The 20026-nt window shown below is 46.7% G+C and overlaps 1 protein-coding gene across 5 annotated transcripts in view; it reads right to left on the reverse strand.

The window, feature by feature from the left end:
• Positions 1–20026, reverse strand: part of LOC119187884 (GTPase-activating Rap/Ran-GAP domain-like protein 3) — a 458831-nt gene that overhangs the window by 197846 nt on the left and 240959 nt on the right. The window contains exon 1 of one of the 5 annotated variants that reach the window (XM_037435991.2): positions 5117–5485. The exons of the other annotated variants lie outside the window; for them this stretch is intronic. Within the exon in view, the coding sequence (XP_037291888.1) occupies positions 5117–5352 (236 nt within the window). The 5' untranslated portion in view covers positions 5353–5485. Of the gene's footprint in view, positions 1–5116; positions 5486–20026 lie in introns of those variants that run through there. 5 annotated transcript variants of the gene reach the window in all.

Below are 20026 nucleotides of genomic sequence, written 5' to 3' on the forward strand. Positions count from 1 at the left end.
CTCCGATTTGAGAATGAAAAACAAACCATATACGCTCAAGAGATAAAAATTCATTGCTTGTAGTAAAGTAAAGCTGCTTGTGTTTGCACAAGTCGAGCTAAAGCTGCGAAAAAAAAATGCGAGGTTTCAACATCTACACATAGCAGTCGCACGCATATAAAGTAGGACCAAGAAACAATATCACCGAGGTAGCAGGTGCGGCCGTTCATTTCATAGCAAGGTCTTTATCCTCCGCTGGATCATTCGCAAAATTTCCAGGACTGCGAGTCTCAAAACTATATTCAACGCGTGGATCAACTTTTGGATGGCAGGTGTGAAGCATAAATTGGGTGGACTGAAAAGATGCGAACTATAAAGCGCCTCACGAGAGTTTGTCAGGTGTGGAGTACTCGTGAATTCTCGAAACGTATTACGTCTAAAACACTCAAGGCGGTGTTCCTTCGAGGAATACATAACAAAGTGGGTTTGCAACACGCACGTTGTTTATAATCCACTTAAATCTCGGAAAGAATTTCTCCGAACGCGCAAGCGTCCCGCGCTGCAAAACGCTGCAGACCAGAGCAGCGCGCGGTGAAAACGCGCACAATGCGTGTATACGCTCTGTACTTGCCTCGTTGCCGCACCGGCTTTACCCGCCAGCTTTTCTGAGCGCAAAAGATTAACGAGAACTTTGGTCAGGACTCTTTATAGGAGTAGTAAATGAAAATACTGCCACCCCGTTTCGCGCCACATTCCGATAGCCCAATTGTTATTATTTTGGCAAAAAGTTTACTACGAGAAACCGAGAAACGCCTCTTACAAGCCTCCTACGAGAAACGTCGATTACGCAATGGACGCCTGAATAATAGACCGACCCCCAGGTGGGCTTGACTATGGCCGATGTTTGAGTATATAGCACACACGGGTGCTTTACACTCTTATTTACAAGCGCATGTGACAATAAGTTGAGTCCTCGGCACTGTGCTCGACGATTTTCAGTCGTCGCCTTCCCGAATCAGTTAGCTTTACGTAGAGGTGTCAATCGTCGCGCAATGATTGATTGATATGTGGGGTTTAACGTCCCAAAACCACCATTATGAGAGACGCCGTAGTGGAGGGCTCCGGAAATTTCGACCACATGGGGTTCTTTAACGTGCCCCCAAATCTGAGTACACGGGCCTACAACATTTCCGCCTCCATCGGAAATGCAGCCGCCGCAGCCGGGATTCGATCTCACCACCTGCGGGTCAGCAACCGAGTATCTTAGCCACTAGACCACCGCGGCGGGGCAATCGTCGCACATTATCGGTGGTTACAGTGCTCGGCCGCTGACCCTGAAGACGCACGTTCAATCCGGTCCACGGCGGTCGCATTCTGACGGAGTTGAAAGGATAGAGGCCCGTGTAGTGCACGACTTCAGTGCACGTAAACAAAAACACAAGATCCAGATTATCCGAAGCCTTCTACAACTGCGTCTCGCATAAATTGAAAACTGAATTCCTTTGGGACTTAGAAGTGTGGCAGCTTGGGCTAGTTGGTATGACATGACGATAGTTTTGGCGCGAGAACAGAATGACGACGCAGAGACAAGAAGGACACGAAGGACAAGAGAGTTGAAAGTTAGCGCTCGTGTCCTTCGTGTCCTTTTTGTCTCTGTGTCGTCGGTCTGTTCTCGCGCTAAAACTATCGTCCTTTGGGACGTCAAGTCCCAAAAACCTTACGTAAGACTATCACGCAGTTGAAACAGGCAACTTTTCACCACCGTGAAGAAGCCGGTACATGAACTTCTGAATGCCGCTCACGTCTGAATGTGTGTTAAGTGAGGAGCGCCTCAGGGAGGGCAGACGGTCGTATGCTGTCGTCGTTGCTTGGCGTTACGAAGGCAAAACCGCATGCATGCATATATAAAGCCAGCTGCAGCATATATCGAATGCGCACTCGCGTCAGACAGAAGTCTTTTTCCTCTTCGAGCGCCTTGATGACGATGTAAAGAAGGGAAATCTCTACTATGGCTGGGCAAACAGCACAATAAATACCACGTATAAAATTTAAAGAGCAAGCAATTGAGAAACAGAAAGGTAAAAAAGAAAAAAAAGCAAAAAATAGAAATAACTTGAAATAAATAGGAAAAAACACAGACAAGACTGGGAATGAGAAAAAGTAGGCGGGGAAAAAAAACTCGGGAAAAACAAAGAAAGCTGTCCAGCTTCACACTGCCTTGGTATCAATAGGGAGAAGCTGCCTTAATATTTTTCATACAACTTTCAGGGAATACAATGCAGAGGACATCCTTCTACTAGAAAAGTACGCCAATTACTGCGCGCGAACAGAGTAGAATTTCTTTTATATATATAGCTAAAAATAAGAAAAGGAAAACCAGGCATTGGCCATAGTTTTTACGCCACCAGCTCTTGGCTTAGAAGCGCAATGTATGGCGATCAACAGAGATGTCTGCGTAGCCACTCTTCAAGTGCAACCGGCCGAATATGAGGCATATACGAGAACATTACAAAGTGCACCCACTGGTTGTTCGCGCTAAATGATGTGTCTTCATTTGGTTACATTCCACATCAGCTGAGAACTGGAGCGACACAATATGCTGTTCCAGCCAGAGATTAGAAACAGCCACGGCCACGAGTTAAGAAATTCGGGAACAAAGAAAAGGCCGATAACGTTATCGGCAGCATCCACAACCGCCGCGGTGTCCTTGTGGGCTTTTTTGAAAACAACGGTCGCCTTCATGGTCATCTCACCTGACGCTGCTGAATCATCTGGGCAATGTTCTGTTTGCGCAATCGAATACGCCAGTAGAAGGCTATACAACTGTTCGGACAGAATGATGTCTTTTTCGGCGTGGGGGGAGGGGGGAGTAGGGGGCACGAGGTCTCATGCGATAAACAATCACGAGAAAAAAAAACCCTAAATATTTATTCCATAATGTCGCAAAATTTCCGCTAATACCTCATGCAACATAAATATTGTTAAATTGAGTAACAAACTCTACTTCAATTTCAAGCTACTGTACTACAGCTACCAGTTGTATGCGTCATGCGACTGGCGCTGATGCTTGTGCTCGAGGCCAAACGCTTCCAGCTGGCTCTAAAATTTCCAATCCCCAGAGTAATTATCTATTATTTATATACAAGTTTTCTAACCAGTGACCACAAATTGATTGAGAGGCTCAAATCTATAGAGGAGTGACTTGTTGTTCACAAGATTTGTCTTAGTCCATGGTCATGCATGTAAACATGGATGCCTATACTTCGCATCGCATCGCATCACTTCCTTGAGGCCGCTACTGTGTCTGGAAGTCGAAGCATGTTTTACATATTGCGAGAAGTAGACCTTACGATCGATCTTGTGGGAATTGCTGGTATTCGAATAAGGCCAACAAACAATGCACCGCAAAAAGCATAGGTGACAATATTTGCCCTTTGTGTAGCAATTATGACATAAATGGGAAATAATCGATATAGTATTATCTTGAGTTTACGTCCTGAAACCAGCATATAATTATGAGAGACGCCTTGGTGGAGAGCTCCGGAAGTTTCAATCATCTGGCTTTTTTTTTATCGCGCGCTGACATTGCAAAGTACACGGGTCTCCACCATTTCCCTTTCATCGAAATGCGACTACTGCGGCCGGAATCGCACCCGCAACCTTTGGATCAGCAGCCGAGCCCCGTAACCACAGCTCCATCAAGGCTGGAATTGAAGTAGACGCGAAAAGAACTAATGATGATATGTGGGGTTTAACGTCCCAAAACCACCATATATGATTATGAAAGACGCCGTAGTAGAGGGCTCCAGATGTTTCGACCATCTGGGGTTCTTTAACGTGTACACGAATCTGAGCACACGGGCCTAACACATTTCTGCCTCCATCGCAAATGCAGCCGCCACAGCCGGGATTCGATCCCGTGACCTGCGGGTTAGCAGGCGAGTACCTTAGCCACTAGACCACCGCGGCGGGATAACGTATGCTGACAGTAATGGGTGGCGACTTTAACGACTTACTCTCGAGTCTCGCCAAGTATCCCTTTTAGACCCATAGAAATCCGTTTCTTATCAGCAACATCGTTTTGCGTAATTGAACAACTAGCCGGCGTTTTCGAAGGTCCATGTACGCGTTTTTGTGCATTTGAGCCGAAGTGAAATTTGTTGAAACTGTAATCAGCTTGTACATGGACCAATATGAACACGGATGCTAAAGTGCAGCGTTGGTGGAGACGTCTTGTTGTGTAAATTTCTTGCTTCCTTCGTGCAGCAAAATATTTCGACGACATAGATACGAATTTCTGTCAATTGTCAGTGACCTTGACAATGTTGCGTGAGCTTTGTTAGATTAACGAGGATGCTGTAGGTTGCCGGTAAACCTACCCTTGAAAAATTCGCAAGCAATGACCCTTGCCGGTTTCCTCTTTTCAGGTTATATTGAACAATGTCCTTCTTAAAGCGATTGTGACGTCTTCTCTAATTTAGCTTATTTGTCGCGGCGTAATATATTATTCCTATTTAATGCCAGTTACTAAATGACCTTGACCGTGGTCATTATGTTTTTCTGGCTCCATCCTTTATACTAAATGTATAAAGGATGGAGCCAGAAAAACATAATAACCAAGCAAATATTTCCTTTAGCGAGAGTGTTCACGTGTACCACAAATACGCGCCTATCAATCGAAATACTTTGCGCCAACAAATATAAGTGAAGCCATTCAGGCTCGTTCTACCTGTCATTCTTGGAATCGGTAAGGTGCGCAGGAACTAGCAAGGAATCTGCCCACGTTTTCAGGCCTATACAGAGCCACGCATAGCATTTGGCAAGTGTCGCCGCATTCTCCAACGCACAGCGTTCGTCTCGCGAAATTGTAGTGCACAATGCTAACACTAATTCTACCCTTTGATAGGCCATCATTAGTCGCAGTATCAGCATTGCCCTTCTACTACGTCTCTCAGCTCAGAGCACGTCACTTGCGCAGCAGGCAAGACGCTGGTGCCTTCGAGTCCTCGCTTCCATGCACTGTGCGTTGCATGCGTGCGCGGGCACTGGCGGAACAGGAATGACGGGCGAGCGAAGAAGAGCCGCTGCTTGTCGTGGCTCGTCTTCGCGGGCCCTTGACTGTCGGCAAGACACTCACCCGTGTCCGTAGCAGCTGTTCACTGTGAGGCGGTCCGCGGTGCCGGAGGCTGAACATCGTCTGCCCAGGGTTACGGCCCGGGCCACAGCCGGCGGGCTGCGCGCGATGAGCGGCGGCAGCCTGTCCACGCACAGGGACCGGGACCGGTCACGCTTCGGAGGCAGCGTCACCTTCACGCTCGGTACGGCAGCCGATGACAGACCCAGGCGCAACGGAAGCTTCTTGCGACGATCCATGACGCGCCAAGCACGAAGACTACTGTTCTCACGAGGTCGCTAGGGTGAATGGCTTTGTCGAGCTTTGGCCGCGAAGCTTTTGTCAACTGCAGCGACGTAGAACCGTAGGCGACGGAAGGCGGTTCTCGAGAACGCGCCTTACAGCTGCCTTATTTCGCAGCTTTCCAGCGTTTGCGCATCAGCTGCACCGCTCGAGGCTCCGTCTGTGATCATGACGTGTGGCCCTCAGCCGAATTTCACGGTGCTGTTGTCAGTCAGCAGTTTCTGAAACGCCTCACGAGGAATGAACTACTTGCTCTGCCCTTTTTGACCTGCCCTGTATCTTCCAATCTTATTTACAACCGCTTTCTTCCTTTAATGATTGAGCGTTGAAGACGCCATGCAAATCGTTAGCGACCTTCTACCGTAGGCATTGGTGCTTTGGATTCCAGACAGCTTCCTGAACAACGCTTGCAGTTTCGGAAAATAGCAAATATAACAGAGCACGCCCACTTTAAACGTATTTCTCTATGTTTATTTTACCTTATACGGCGCTTTCTGGCAAATGTCACACAATTTTCTTCTTTTTAAGCGTCGACTTAAGTGAATGTGAAAGAAACAATCGCAGGTACTAAAGACTTTTTTTCCCTTGCCGAATAAAACACTCGAGCTATCTTTGCAAGTCTGATCGCGTTTCTGGTAATGACCTTGACGGAGACGGACGGAAACGATCCGAAAAAACGTTGGCCGTTAAAGACGGTGTGGCCGGGCTGAGAACGCTGAGTATGTCCTCATGGAAAGATCAATCGGCGTGGGCTGTAGAAAAAAGAAAAGCAACAGTTGGAAAAGCTGGAATGTTCTACAGGCAGCCCAAGCCTTAGGCCGAAAGCGTTCTGATCGTTGCTGCAAATACACTTACGCCTTACTGCCTTGCAAGTCTTCAGGCGCGCAAGGGTCTTTCAAGGAACGCGGTTCGTTCGCTCGTGTCAGTGACCATTAAGCTGCAGGAAGTGGATGTCAACAAAGCAGGCTCGTGGAGTCTCGTAACCGTAATGCGAGTCGCCACTAAGCTCTTTAAGAAAGCTTATGAGGGAGCTTTTATCGTCGCATCTACTACAGACAAATACGGCAAACGAGGTGGCTCTGAAACAGATTGCCTTTCGTGATCTGTCGCTCAGACGGTCGCACGCTTAACGGCCTTTTTAGGCACAATAGACACTACCGTCGAAAAAAAGTGGGTGCTATCTAATGACATACTAGTGGAATATTGGCCAAATAGTGCATTGACAGTAGTGTTTGCGCACGTGCTCGACGTGAGCAAGTTAAACTGACAGACAAAGAGGCGTAAAGTAAGAACAGAGGAGAAAATTATCACTTGCCTGGCGTAAGCGCTACAAAGTTATGCTTTCTCAAATTACCAGCTACTACAGCAGTAGCGATCCCTTTCACGGCACAATCACGACGGAGTCACGAGCCCCTGGCTGTCTCCTTGGAAGCGCGCATCTCGTGCAGCTGGTGGGTCGCGACGAGTGCAGCTTTTGAACCACTCGAGCCAAGTGGCGCACATCGGTGACCGCGCCGCAATCGTCCGCCAAGGGAAACTTGGCCCCGCAGAGGACCACGCGGGGTCGCCGACAACAGACCGGGTGCTTCCCGAAGGACGCTTTCCTCGTGCAGCCGTCAAGACTGTCCTCCAGCGACAACCCCTCGAACGCGAACGCGCGCGCCCTCGGATTGTAGCAGACGACGCGAGACTGCGGCGCTTGCCGGCGAAAACGCGCGCCGGGGGGCTCCCCAGCGGATGGGGCGGGAACTGACGTCGCAACGACGTCACACCCCGGGCAAGAGGAGCCCGGTAACCGCCCACCTAGGACAGCACTGGTTGCGCGCGGCCGCCCGCGACACCTTGCTACTACTTTCGCTTCTCCCACGGCGGCTAACCAGCGACAGCGTCTTCAATGCAGGGCCTACGCGCTCTGTTTCTCTCGCTTTCTTTGGGGTTAATCAGCGCCCCGTGCTTCTTGCCTCATCTTTGTTTGCCTGCGCCCCCGAGCCTAGTCGCCAGGTCGGGTTGATAATGATCGGCCAGAGTTCGACGGCGCGTGATTCCGTTCCGCTGTCAAGTGCAGTCACTGGCACCACTTAACGGCAGTCGCCCATGTGTTCGGAGCAGGAGGCTTGGAGCAACAGCCGGTAAATTAATCCAGCGCACCTGATGCCCAGGTTCATATATAGAACAGCGCACATAAAGCGGTCGCTTGCGGAACGCGGCTCTGGCCTTTCCTTGCAGACCCCGTCGCATGGCAACGACGGGAATTGGCGAGTTCCCAATTAAAGGATGCATAGGAAGTAATGAGGTTGCGAGTTATGATATTTTACTTGACATTAAACAGCGAGCTTGCTTGCGGTTGGCATTTCAGAGCAGCTTCACACAGCACTGTGAAACCTTATTGAAGCAGCGTTCACGCTATATATGCTACCACCGAGAGCACAAAACCATTGCTCAACTATTGTGCTCATTCTTATACACTTCCCGAAACAATAGGAAAAGTTATCAGGTTTACATATCACTCGCAATGCCGATATAAAATCTGCAGTTCCAGACTCCCCATCCTGTTATTTTTCCATTCATTATCTGCGCATGAACATGCATCTACGGTCATTGGTCTGCCTCGCAAAAGCGTGCAGCCGTTCTTTACACAAGATATGAAACACCACAACGTGTCTGCGTCTGAACTTGCTCATCATTTTTCGCATAGGAGCAGAACCCCAGTTTAAACCTGCCATGTTTTTTCTCTAACAGAAACCCTCTTCACTTTGTTCTGTGAATTCTTTACCTTTCGTAGAAGGTGAGTAAAAAAAACAAAAAAATCGCCAGACAAGGCAATGCTATTCACCTCCAAATCAAAGAAAGGGCATTTCCTGCAATCAAGGAGAGGGTTATAGGCAGGGGTCTTCAGAAACCGTTGCGGGTTCCAGCCCCCGTTTGCATCAGCCGTTACTGAAATTGGCGATCATGAAATTTGATCGGAATAAAATCATAATCAAATAGATTCACGGTATAGAGTCCCAATAGTCCCAAAAAAATGGTCTTATTTTCTCTCTATTTCTTTGGGGAAAGTGGAAGTTCTAGATTTTTACGCCGAAGTGTGGGGACGAAAACCGCCGAGCGTACGAGAGAAGGCGAACAGTTATAAAGGGGAACGTTGTGCGAGTACTAAAGAATGCAAGGAGAGCATGGTCTTCGTTTATACTGCAAAATGCTCGTGTGCGCTATTTCTAAAGGTGCACATTGTCGTGAGGAATGTCGCATGCATTGTGCTCGTGGTCGGAGCTTTGGTGCACGCCGCAGTGAGCGCACTCTGGCATACATGAAAGGCTCTAGTGCTTAGATTCAGGAGTATGGTACAGAGCCACAGTGGGGATAAAAGTGAATTCCAAGGCCTTCATTGCGACGTGTCCAGCAGTACCAGCGTGATTTTGATGCACCAAGTTCATTTTTTTGATTGGGAACTGTTGGGGGCACCGTTAGGATAAGTTCATCCGCTTTTCTCAAGTTTTACTGACTGGTGATGCTCGATTCCTGCACACATCTCTGGTACGGCTGCAAAGGGCTGCTATTTAGTTGCGATTGAATATATCTAATCTATATCGAAAGGAACAGCTATTGAAGAACTGGAACTCAACGCTAAACACGAAACAGTCGTTTCCTTCAAAGTTCGACTGCTCCCTCTCCTTCCCCGAAGCCTCCGGACAACGAATTACCGACGGACGAAGCAATCGTACTCAGAAAGCTCCCGTCGTAAGTCTTCGCGTAAGGAACAGTTGCTGCATGCCTGGGCTCGGTAGACTATATCTTGTAAAATTTATGCAAACACGTTTATAGGACAAAAAGGAAACTATCACCACATCGTTTTTATTTGAAGGGATGAAATGAAGATGCGTACAAGTGTTTTCCCAATTTAGTTTACTCAACACAAAAAAACACCGGTGTCCATCCAGCACGATGTGTTCCAGCAACTCGGGCACGTCTGCGACATGGAAACGCCATTCATTCCGAACGCGCGACTGGAAATCAAATGCTTGGCAAGACGTGCTCCACCGAGTAAGACAATAATCTCTCGCGGGAGCTTGTTACGAAATAAAAGAACATCAGTGCGGCGTTGATAAACGACCGGGCTCCTTTTAGGTCTATAGTACACGTTATCCTGTACTTGTAATCCAAAGTATACAAGAGTCTACACCAGGCATAGAGTTTCATACAATAATACCTAGAGAGGAATCTGGCGCTGCGACCGTGTACCCTATGGGAATTATGGGAAGTACAGGCTTTAGATTGGGCAGTACTAGCTAGTGAAATGCCTATAGGTTTCTTTATACAGTTTCAGTTTCATTATTCGTGCAGCGCGGGTAGTATACGGTGCGGTGAAAAACACTGAAGCAGTGTCTTTGTTGTTCATAGAGGCAAAAGACAACTAGGTATTTTGATTTGCTGCGACGTTGGAGTGCTTGGAGCTTTACGAGTCGTACTTGACAATTTAAGCGAAGCGTCGTCTACGGACTCACCGCTGCGCATAGATGTAGCGTCTCATGCCAGAGCAGGATATTGCCTCGAGCTCATGTTTTTCACAAGCTCGTCTTGCCTAAGCTCGTTCTAAACGACTGCAGAACGACGGCGAAGCTAAGCAGACTTCGAACAAAGCAAGAGTTGCGTTGGGGCCAGATCACTTGGGCAGACGCAGCTGGCATCACAGAAGACGAAACGCTAAGTGTTTCTCACTCGATACTGCACTGTTATATTCAAAAATAGAAAATACGTACTTTCGAGTGAAGCATGTTTGTTGCTAAGTACTGCAAAATATTTCTTCATTCTTGATGCCAAATTTCGAACGCAATGGCAAAGCGATGCGCACCATGGTGGTTAAATATTTGTTCAAGTTTCACTTTTTCCTTATAGTTACAGAATTTTTTTTTCGATAAAGTTTACGTACAAAAGAATGAAGCAAGCTTCAAATATATATAATTTTGTATCACTTTATTTATACTCGGCAAACAAATATAGCGAATCTCAAGAACGTAATCCTACTTCCCATCATTCCCATGGGGGTAGGATTATTCTACCGCTGAAGGAGCCCACGTAGACACTAGCGCCAGATTACCCTCTAGGTATTATTGTATGAAACTCTATGACACCAGGGTTCTCCAACACGTGACTCGTGGCATCAGAAGGAATGAAATCTTTGTGACATTGATGACTTATAGTCGCATTGTTTACTTCATCGATTGACTGATCGATCGATTGATTGATTGATATGTGGGGTTTAACGTCCCGAAGCCACCACATGAATGTGAGAGGTGCCTTAGTGAAGGGCTGCGGAAATTTCGACCATGTGGGGTTCTTTAACGTGCGCTGAAATCCGAGCACACAGGCCTACACCCTTTCTGCCTTCGTAGGAAATGCAGCCGCCACAGCCGGGATTCGATCCCGCGACCTGCAGGTCAGCAGCCGAGCACCTTAGCCACTACACCACCGCGGCGGGGCTCGCATTGTTCTCTCGCCCATTGCGATTGATAACGCTATGTTAAGATACCGAGCTGGAATTGGTATCAAGTTTTTGTTTATTTTACGGCGGAAGCTGTATACGGTTAGCCTAAATGCAAAACCATTTGTCACGAGAAACGTTAAACGTCTTCATTGGTAGCTCTGGCAGTTACGTCTTTCTCTACGTCGCACCTAAGCGCGCGTGCTATTGGTAGCACCGCCAGCTATGTCGTTCATCCCCTCCGAGCCGTGCGGCCGAGCCCAGCAGTTTCAACGAAGGAGGTTTGAAATAGAGAAAAATAAAAAAAATACACATATATAATATTACGTGTTGTTATGGTGCCTCAAATATGCGCAATAATTGCTTTTTTAATTGACAATCGCACAAGTATGAACGCTGAACTTTGAACAATACTGGTGGGCGCTGCGGATGGGGTCGGCCGTTTGGAGTATCGTTTGGTCACTTTGATGCCGTTTAAGGCACCGTTAATGATAGACAAACAGACAAACTTACAGACAGACAGACAAAAATTTTTGCGTCTAAGGTCCCCAAGAAAGACTACCATCTTTAAAAGTGCAGCGTCATCTCTCAGAGGATACCACCTCAGCAACGCTGCACAGGAATGAGGAGCAGAAGATAAAGGATTGCAGCAGAGAAGGGACAGAGGCGTTATGGGAAAAGAGGCAATTCGGCCCCACGCTGTCCGCGTGCGCTCGCGTCGCCCTTCGGCCAAGCAAAGGCGTCAAACACATCGACAGCCAATTGAGGGATGTAAACAAACATCAAGTGGTGGGCTCACGGGCGCGTGAAGGGTTCAGTATCACACGAAGCTGTACCTTCCAAATTACGAGGGCACGGATCGTACGAACTTCCGAACTGCAGATGACTTTCCAAGAACAGCGCCAATAGCTGACTCGTGTGGGAATCCCTGTTCTCCGAGCTGATACAACAGCCCGGGCGCAAGAACAGCCCCGGGTGGCGAAGAGCAAGCAGCAACTGTGCACTGAGGATCCGGCAGCCTTCCGAGTAGAATTCAAACAACAACGGCGATCCGAGAAAGCGCGCTGTAGACAGAGCAGTGTCAACGAGGCAGTCACGGAAACGCGTTCGCCGGGGCCTAGTAACACCCCCCTTGGCTACGCGCAACAACACCTTGCTAGTCTACGTGGTGTTCAGTCGACGCCCGCTTTCGGCGAGAGTTTCTCGACTGGCTTCGGCTGTGACGTCTGCACACCGACTGTGGACGCAACTTGCAGCTTCGCTGGTGGACCACCCATGCGGAGTGCTTGGGCGGTGATCTTTTTCGAAAGTTTTCCATGCAGTCACCATGTATATAAACATAAGCGTGAAGCGAAATCTCTGTATTTTACAATCAGCATTAAGATTTGAAGTGGCCATCAACGTTGTTTCGACTCCGCTTCAACCTAGTTCTCTGTCCCGGCCCTCGCAGCACTCAATTTAGTGACTGGGACCCGCTATCTGACGTGAGTTTGAAACCCCGAGGCTACACAGGAACCTTGATGACACGGAACCTAAAGGGAAAATCACTCTTGGTGTAAACTCGATCTATAAGGTTAACTGAGTCGTGATGTGATCTCATGGCGGGTGAACACTGTTTCGAAAGCCAACTCAAGGCATGGGTCAGAAAGTCCACCAAGTCAGCCACGCTGGTGTCCCCCACGACAGCATAGTGTGTGTGTGTGTGTGTGTGTGTGTGTGTGTGTGTGTGTGTGTGTGTGTGTGTGTGCGCGCGCGTGTGTGTGCGTCTGTCTGTCTGTCTATCTATCTATCTATCTATCTATCTATCTATCTATCTATCTATCTATCTATCTATCTATCTATCTATCTATCTATCTATCTATCTATCCATCTATCTATCTATCTATCTATCTATCTATCTATCTATCTATCTATCTATCTATCTATCTATCTATCTGTCTGTCTGTCTGTCTGTCTGTCTGTCTGTCTGTCTGTCTGTCTGTCTGTCTGTCTGTCTGTCTGTCTGTCTGTCTGTCTATGTCTGTGCCTCTCTCTCCATCTGTCTGTCTGTCTGTCTGTCTGTCTGTCTGTCTGTCTGTCTGTCTGTCTGTCTGTCTGTCTGTCTGTCTGTCTGTCTGTCTGTCTGTCTGTCTGTCTGTCTGTGTTCCCGTCCGCGCACGCGCATGTTTTAGCACATAAAATCGGCTGACACTTGGCGCTGCTCTCGCGTTTTCCTGCAGGCGGGCGATGGCACGCACGCTCAGACAAACCATGTGGACCAGCAGTGGGGTGAAGAGCTTCTTTACGACCAGTCATGTCTTAGTGACGCATGAAGGCAAGATCGACGCAACCCTATAGGTTGAGGAAGCACCAAGGAAACCTACACCGAAGGCCTCTCGAAAAGGCTTCCTTACTGAGATAACACACTTTTCACTGTTTGGCCTTTGGAACACTTAAACAGGGTCCTTCCACCTCACTACGTCAACGAGGCATGCATTTACGCTGACAGATAAGATTGTTGAATAGAGTGACGCAATATTATGTATAAATGCGAAATTTCGAAAACGGCTTTATCAGCTAGCCACAAGAAATTTGGGGACCCTAAAGCTTCGCCTTCAGGAGTTGAACGCGATAGCGACATCCTGCTCGTAGGGCGTACTTCGAACACTTAGTGCATGAAACCTATTCGAATTTCCCGTGCACCCACTACGTGGCCTTAAGGGAATAAGTTCAGTAACGTGTGTGCCATTTGTAGGGGGGTATCGGCTTTCAACTACGGAGCTATTGCGATAATCATATATTCTCCCGACCGTTGGCAATGAATGCTTGACCACGCATTATTACTGCAATGTTTCCTGTTGCATTGTGAAGAATATATACAGGATGCGTGTGTTTGTGAAGCATGGAAGCTGGTTTTCTTGCATTTCCAAGCAGAAGTTCTTTTCCTTGTTTTCACAAGAAGAGGCGTGGCCGTGAGATTGAACATCCGCTTGCCACGCAAACGCCTGGGTTCATTCCCAAGTCAAGCCCCAACAACCCTGCTTCTGTGCCCACTATGCTCCAGGATTTTTTAATCGTTTATTTCATTTGACTCGTTCTCAATTTTTCGGTCACGCATAGGATGATGATTTTTCGCTTACAACCGCCGACGCTGGAATTTCTGCGAAACGATCTCTTTAACGCTATCGCGATAATATCCACGTATATATATTGCAATAGAGATGGTGCGTCAACACGTAAGCACATCGCTTGAAACATAATATAGCATGACAACTATAGTTTGGTTTCACGCAAAGTATACTGTGACCACTAGCAGTGCAACCGGAAATTTCGTTCAGAGGAGGGGGTATTTAACTATACATTGAGTAGGTTCGTGCATCTGTTCGTTCTTGTGCGTGTATATAATACACACACTTGTAAAACAGAAACAATTACGAGGCTATGAACCACCTCCGGCCCCGTCAGCGGTAACCATTGCTGGGCGACCTATTATGATCAGAACTTTACTTATAACTTTATGGATAATTCTTGGATGACAAATATACAAATGCAGTATTTCATGCTCAAATACTTCAGCAAAGCTCCTCTATGCTCTAACCTACCCCCCCCCCCCTCCTCCTATGAAACGTATGCGTCGCCATGAGAACGGCTGTAATAAACCTTAATCCCTGTTACTTGCGTAGTCGTCGATCCCTAGCTCCCGCCTTTTTTTTCTTCTTCTCTTCGCATGGAACACTAACACTGAGAGGTATAAATACTTCCACAGATAGAGCGACATAACACACATTCACATGAAAGTGTCTCTTCCGCTGTGAATTGCTACAAAATTATTTAATTCCCCGCTGCAGCTTGCCTAATTAACAACTTTAGATCCGCTTAGGCCCTCACTAAAATAAACAGAAGAGAAAAAGATCAATCCTCATTATATGGAGCATAACAATTAATCCTCGTGCGCAGAATGCTGTAATTCAACCTTGTTTGAGGGTTCTTGGCGAAGCAGAGGACAAAAAAATTAAAGGCACACCTTTTTTTCGGAGGCGCAGAATTCATAGCGGTAACCAAGTATTGGGCTGCTGCACATGAATAAGATTTGAAATAATATTGGTTGCATTTATAGCAGCTAACATTCATTAACAAATGAATGAACAAGCATCAGGTCATGTGCACAGGCGTATACATGAAAAGATCTCTCTCTCTCTCTCTTTCTATGAATGCTGGCTTTTATAAAGCTGACGCTATATGAACAGCACTGACAGGGGTTAGAAAACACATTGGCTTGTATCTTCCTTCAACTCGCTCTTGAAACATACCTATGGAGGTAACTATAATTCAAGCAACGCGGAGAGACACCGTAAAAGCTATAACAGTTCTCTTAGCTTTTCATTCACTGCAGGAGAGCAGCGAAGTGGAGCGCATTAGCTGCTTATGCGCTCAACCGCGCTTAGCTCGCACAAATCGGTAAATTGGAGCACGTACTAACCTGATGCTCTTAGAAAAGTTGTGGAAACGAAGACCCACGCTCACTTAACCTCTACGAAACATTTCTCTTGCCACATACCCTTTTTTCGCACCGAACAATGCCCAATTTCAAGTTGCCATTAGTTTTGTCTCTACCTCACACCATTAGTAGGGTTCGTATCATTTGTTTAGGTGGAGCATCAGAGTGCCCACAACAGCAACGGCAAATTTACACCTTGAGTGTTCTTATAATTGATGTCGGAGAAAATATCTGCTTTACTGGCCATTTTAGCGGCAGCACGCAGAATAGCAACATCACCAGATGCAGCGTTCAACGCTAGAACGCTCCATAGTGAGACGAGTCTAGCAGTGCTGCTGCAGGAACTAGAGGGTGTTATTTGAACTCAATAGGGCTCAGTAATCATACGAGCTCCGATGAAGCATATACAGTACGAAAAAATAGTACCGTTGTACGTTAACAAAAACAGTTAGGGTATTGTCTCCCAAAAGCACAGTATGATTGCGAAAGATTCCGTAATGGAGTGCTCCAGAACTTTCAACCACCTGGTGTTCTTTAACGTAAAACTAAATCTAAGCACAAGGGCCTCCAGCATTGTAATTGTGGCCACTATAGGGCCGGGGTTTGAATTCGTGACCATTAACTCAGCAGTCGAGCACTATAACCGCTCGTCCACCGTGGCGGGTCGGCACGTCCCATGTTACCATGGCCCGGTGAATAGAAAATAACTAAGGCTGATATACCTGATCATCAAGTATATAGCTGCTAACATAGAGGAATACTGCACCATTCATGAGAGGGTGGCATGTCTTGTATTAAAACTTAATAACAAGTACAAATGAACGGTCATATGCAGGCCATGCGCTTAACTCCCACTTTCAATAGTCGAAAGCTTTTATGAAGACGTGGACTCGGCAGTAAATAAGGTGAAAACACAGGATGCTGTACTAATGGGAGACTTCATTGCCAAGGTAGGCAAGAAGTGAGCTGGGGCTCAGTCAGTGGGACAATGTGGCAGAGGTTCTAGGAGTAGCATATGAAGTCATTAAAAGATTTTGCAGGGCATAACAATATAACGATCTTGAATACCATCTAATGAAAGTGGGATAACATGAAGTGGACGTGAAGGAGCCCTATACTAAAAATCTAAATGACCTAATACTGTGTGCGAGCCCCGGTGTCATGAAGGATGTGAAGGTACTCGGCAAGGCGTGATGTGATGACCCTATAGGATGGTAATCATTTACACAAGCAGGACGCCCATGCACCAATTGCTCAATCACAACCAAAACAGAGATCTTGCTATACTCTTCATCGCCGCCATGCCTGGGTGTTTCTGATGGAAGAAATTCAAGATGCGACGGAGTAGATCACCGAGAAGCAGGATTCAATGCCCTCACTAGACCAAATCTTCGTGGCAAGTGGGCTCAGCCTTCGTTTTCGCGGATGGGGCAAGCTGCCATTTCATGGTGCCTAACGGAAGAAAAATGGAGCAGGTTGCACGTCTATTATGGAGGTCCCTCCGATGGACACATGATATTAGTAACTGTAAGTAGAAAAAAATGCATAGAAGCAGACTCAATGAAATGGCTACAATCGAAACCACATTGGATGCTCTCAGGACTATATTTGTGATATTTTGTCTAGGTCACATACGTGTTACAGGTATATATAATGAACGAATAATGAACTTGTAATAGATAATTGACGTTCATGAGTTTCCCCTTCCTTAATGTACTGGCCCAGAAATAAGTTCAACACTTTACAACGATGCCCATCATCCACAATCACATGGTTGAGAGGACAGGGCCGTAAGAACTTTAAAAAGAAGCCTTGAGAGAAAACGAAAGACTCCCGCAACAAACAAGCAGAACAAGACTTTTGCTTTGTTATCTCCAAACGCCAAGGACGGCAAGTAACGAGCGAGCTCGTTCTAAGATACCAAATAACAAAGCTCACCTACATCAAGCCCACCACCGAGACAGCAAACGAACATCCGTGCTCCGAACGTCAAGAGCGATGACAGGTTGGGCAGCATGTGTGGACTCGAACTTTCGGGCTACGAAAAAATTGATAGTCGGTTTCGAGCGTAATAAACACGTAAAGTGCATGTCTCCAGTGAACGCGGCTTAAGAACCAAATGGTGGCAACTTGGCGAAGTGCGACGTCGGGATGCTTCGGCCGAGGAATCGTGCGACACCGACACGGTACTACTCAGTCCAAAACCTTCGAAGGGAAGTACATTAGACTCTTTGGCTCCGACAACTCAACCTTTGGGGTGCTCAATAGGAAAGTGCCGTCATCCAGAGCGTCTGAGCGTTTGAGAGGGGAAGATGCAGTGTTTTTCTTCTATCACTGCAATCATCGCAAGCAAAGAGCGCAGCTCGCCCGGAAAGTGACGCTCGCGCTGTGAGTGCCCACGAGTTTGCATGTCTCCGATCTGGTGGGGAATAAAGTTTCATTAAAGTTTGGTTGAGTGTCAAAAGTAGTATAAATGGCCTGCCGCATTAGTCACATTTTCATGGAGGTGAAATGCCTGAGGCTGGAGTACTATGCAATATCATGCGCGTTAAATGACACCAGATGGTCCAAATATCCGGAGCACTCGACTACGGCGTCCCTCATAATCGCTATTTTTGAACGTAAAACTCGCTATTATAATTATGAAGACAAAATAAGGAAGTGGAACCAGGTGAGCCATATGGCGGGGAAATCGTTGACAAGTCAACTGCTGCGACAAATTCGCTGTTGAACTTCAAAGGTGCTAACAGTATGTGAAGGCGAATCACTCTCCCTCACAAAGAACGAAAAGGCGAAATATTAATCACATTGGAACTAACATATAATGAAGCCATCGAGGTCACAGAAAACAAATTTGTAGATTTTAGTTAATATAGAAGAAATGAAGGAAACAAAACTGAAGGCGGCAGGGGGGCTAACCACAAAACCCTAAGTAAGTGCATATAAACTAAAGAGAAATAAAAGTAACTTATATCCCCGTGTTTCTATGACTTCGTTATTTGTTAGTTACCCCAACCACTACGAGGGAATTCACCCTTCACGGTGAATCCTGTCGGAGAAGGTGATACACAACATTACTGGGTGCGCTTTAGAAATCAGTGCAAACCCGAGGGGGAAGGAAATGTTATTCGGGATTCACTGATTGATGAAAACGGCTTCCTATCGTAATATAAACCTTTTGAATACACATGGATGAATACCTCGAGGAGTGAGATTGAACCAGGGGAGCCAAAATGGGCATATTGGGACTTACTATATTTCATATCATATTGTGGCCCCACTTGCAAAGCAAATGCCCGTGGTAAAAATTAACATGGTGAGAAAAAAATTGTCTGCTAATGTGTTTTTATTGTTCGTTCCTCCTTCTTCGAAAATAAGGTAGTGCACAATACGTCTTACGAAATCGAACGGAGGAACATGCATGTCGATTACCTTTTATGCTGAGCATTCGCCGGCCTAATACGAATGAACGTGCGACTACTATTTGTGGAGGAGAAGGAGGAAAGTGTAAGTGGAAGGACAGGGAGGTTAGGCAGTTCTTAGACCGGCTGGCTACCCTGTGCTGGGGAAAGGGGTGAGGGGAATTCGGCTCCTATTTGTGAATTTTAATATCGGCAATAGGCTGGCCTCTAAGAGGGAGCAAGGAGAGGGGTGTATCAGACTGATACGAATGGGAAGACGTACTTTCAGCTTCAAGATGTCGACATGAGGGAAGAATTCAAGAAAGCCGTATTGTGCAGCATACCTAAAGGTCGTCGCGGGAACGTTACGAAATCGGAAGAAAACTCAGAATTTCTCGTAATCCATGAGAGACAGCCTGGAAAGCAAGTGCTTAAAACACAAGTACGATGCAAATGAACGCCGTTACAAGTTAAGTGCCATGGGCGTATGCAAAGATAAAATGCAGGCCCATCTCAAGGAGTCCCAGAGACTGTGCGACGAGCCCAAAATAACGAAGTAACGAGAGAAAATTACCATTGCCCTCAAAGTCAGAGACAAGTAGCAAGCGCTGTTGCAATTTGTCATAAAAACTTCGAAGCAGAAAACTTGAACAGCTTGTAGATAGTGTAGCAGCTTTGTAATGAATCGTGTTATGCCATCGGTAACAATTAAATGACATGTTAAAATCATGACCAATGTATACCAGCATATCTTCAACATGCCCTTGTTGCCTGTTCTTGAAACACGGGACCTACCGTTAGGACCAAGCATGTTCTTTCTCATTTTTTTACCTTCCCCGCATGAGCTAGACATCACAGTCACCTGGAGCAACAAATACATATAAAAAGTGGAGGCGCGTGTGTGATGAAGCAACGGATTTGCATGAGAACACTTTTGTTTTCTTCGGCTGTTTGCAACCGCCCACCGAGATTTTCGCCTAAAAAAACGTTACGCAACAAGACGGCGGTCTTACGAATACTCAATTATATTTAGCGCTCAGCTCCGCACGACCGCTTTAAAGCTTCAAATCCCGATGTGGGTGCGGATTCTCGCTCTCATTTCACGAAGCACGCATGCAGTTTTTTTCGAGATCGGTCGGCTGTCTCTCCTGTACACACATATACGTGCCGAGCGTGCATGAATACCGACTCTGGCTGAGGTACAGACTAGAGTCTTCGTTCTTCAAACGAGATTAGAGCCGCGCGTTTGGACGGATCTATATAATCGGGCTGCC

Source organism: Rhipicephalus microplus, chromosome X, assembly GCF_043290135.1.
Source record: "Rhipicephalus microplus isolate Deutch F79 chromosome X, USDA_Rmic, whole genome shotgun sequence".
In the NCBI taxonomy this organism is placed as follows: Eukaryota; Metazoa; Arthropoda; class Arachnida; order Ixodida; family Ixodidae; genus Rhipicephalus; species Rhipicephalus microplus.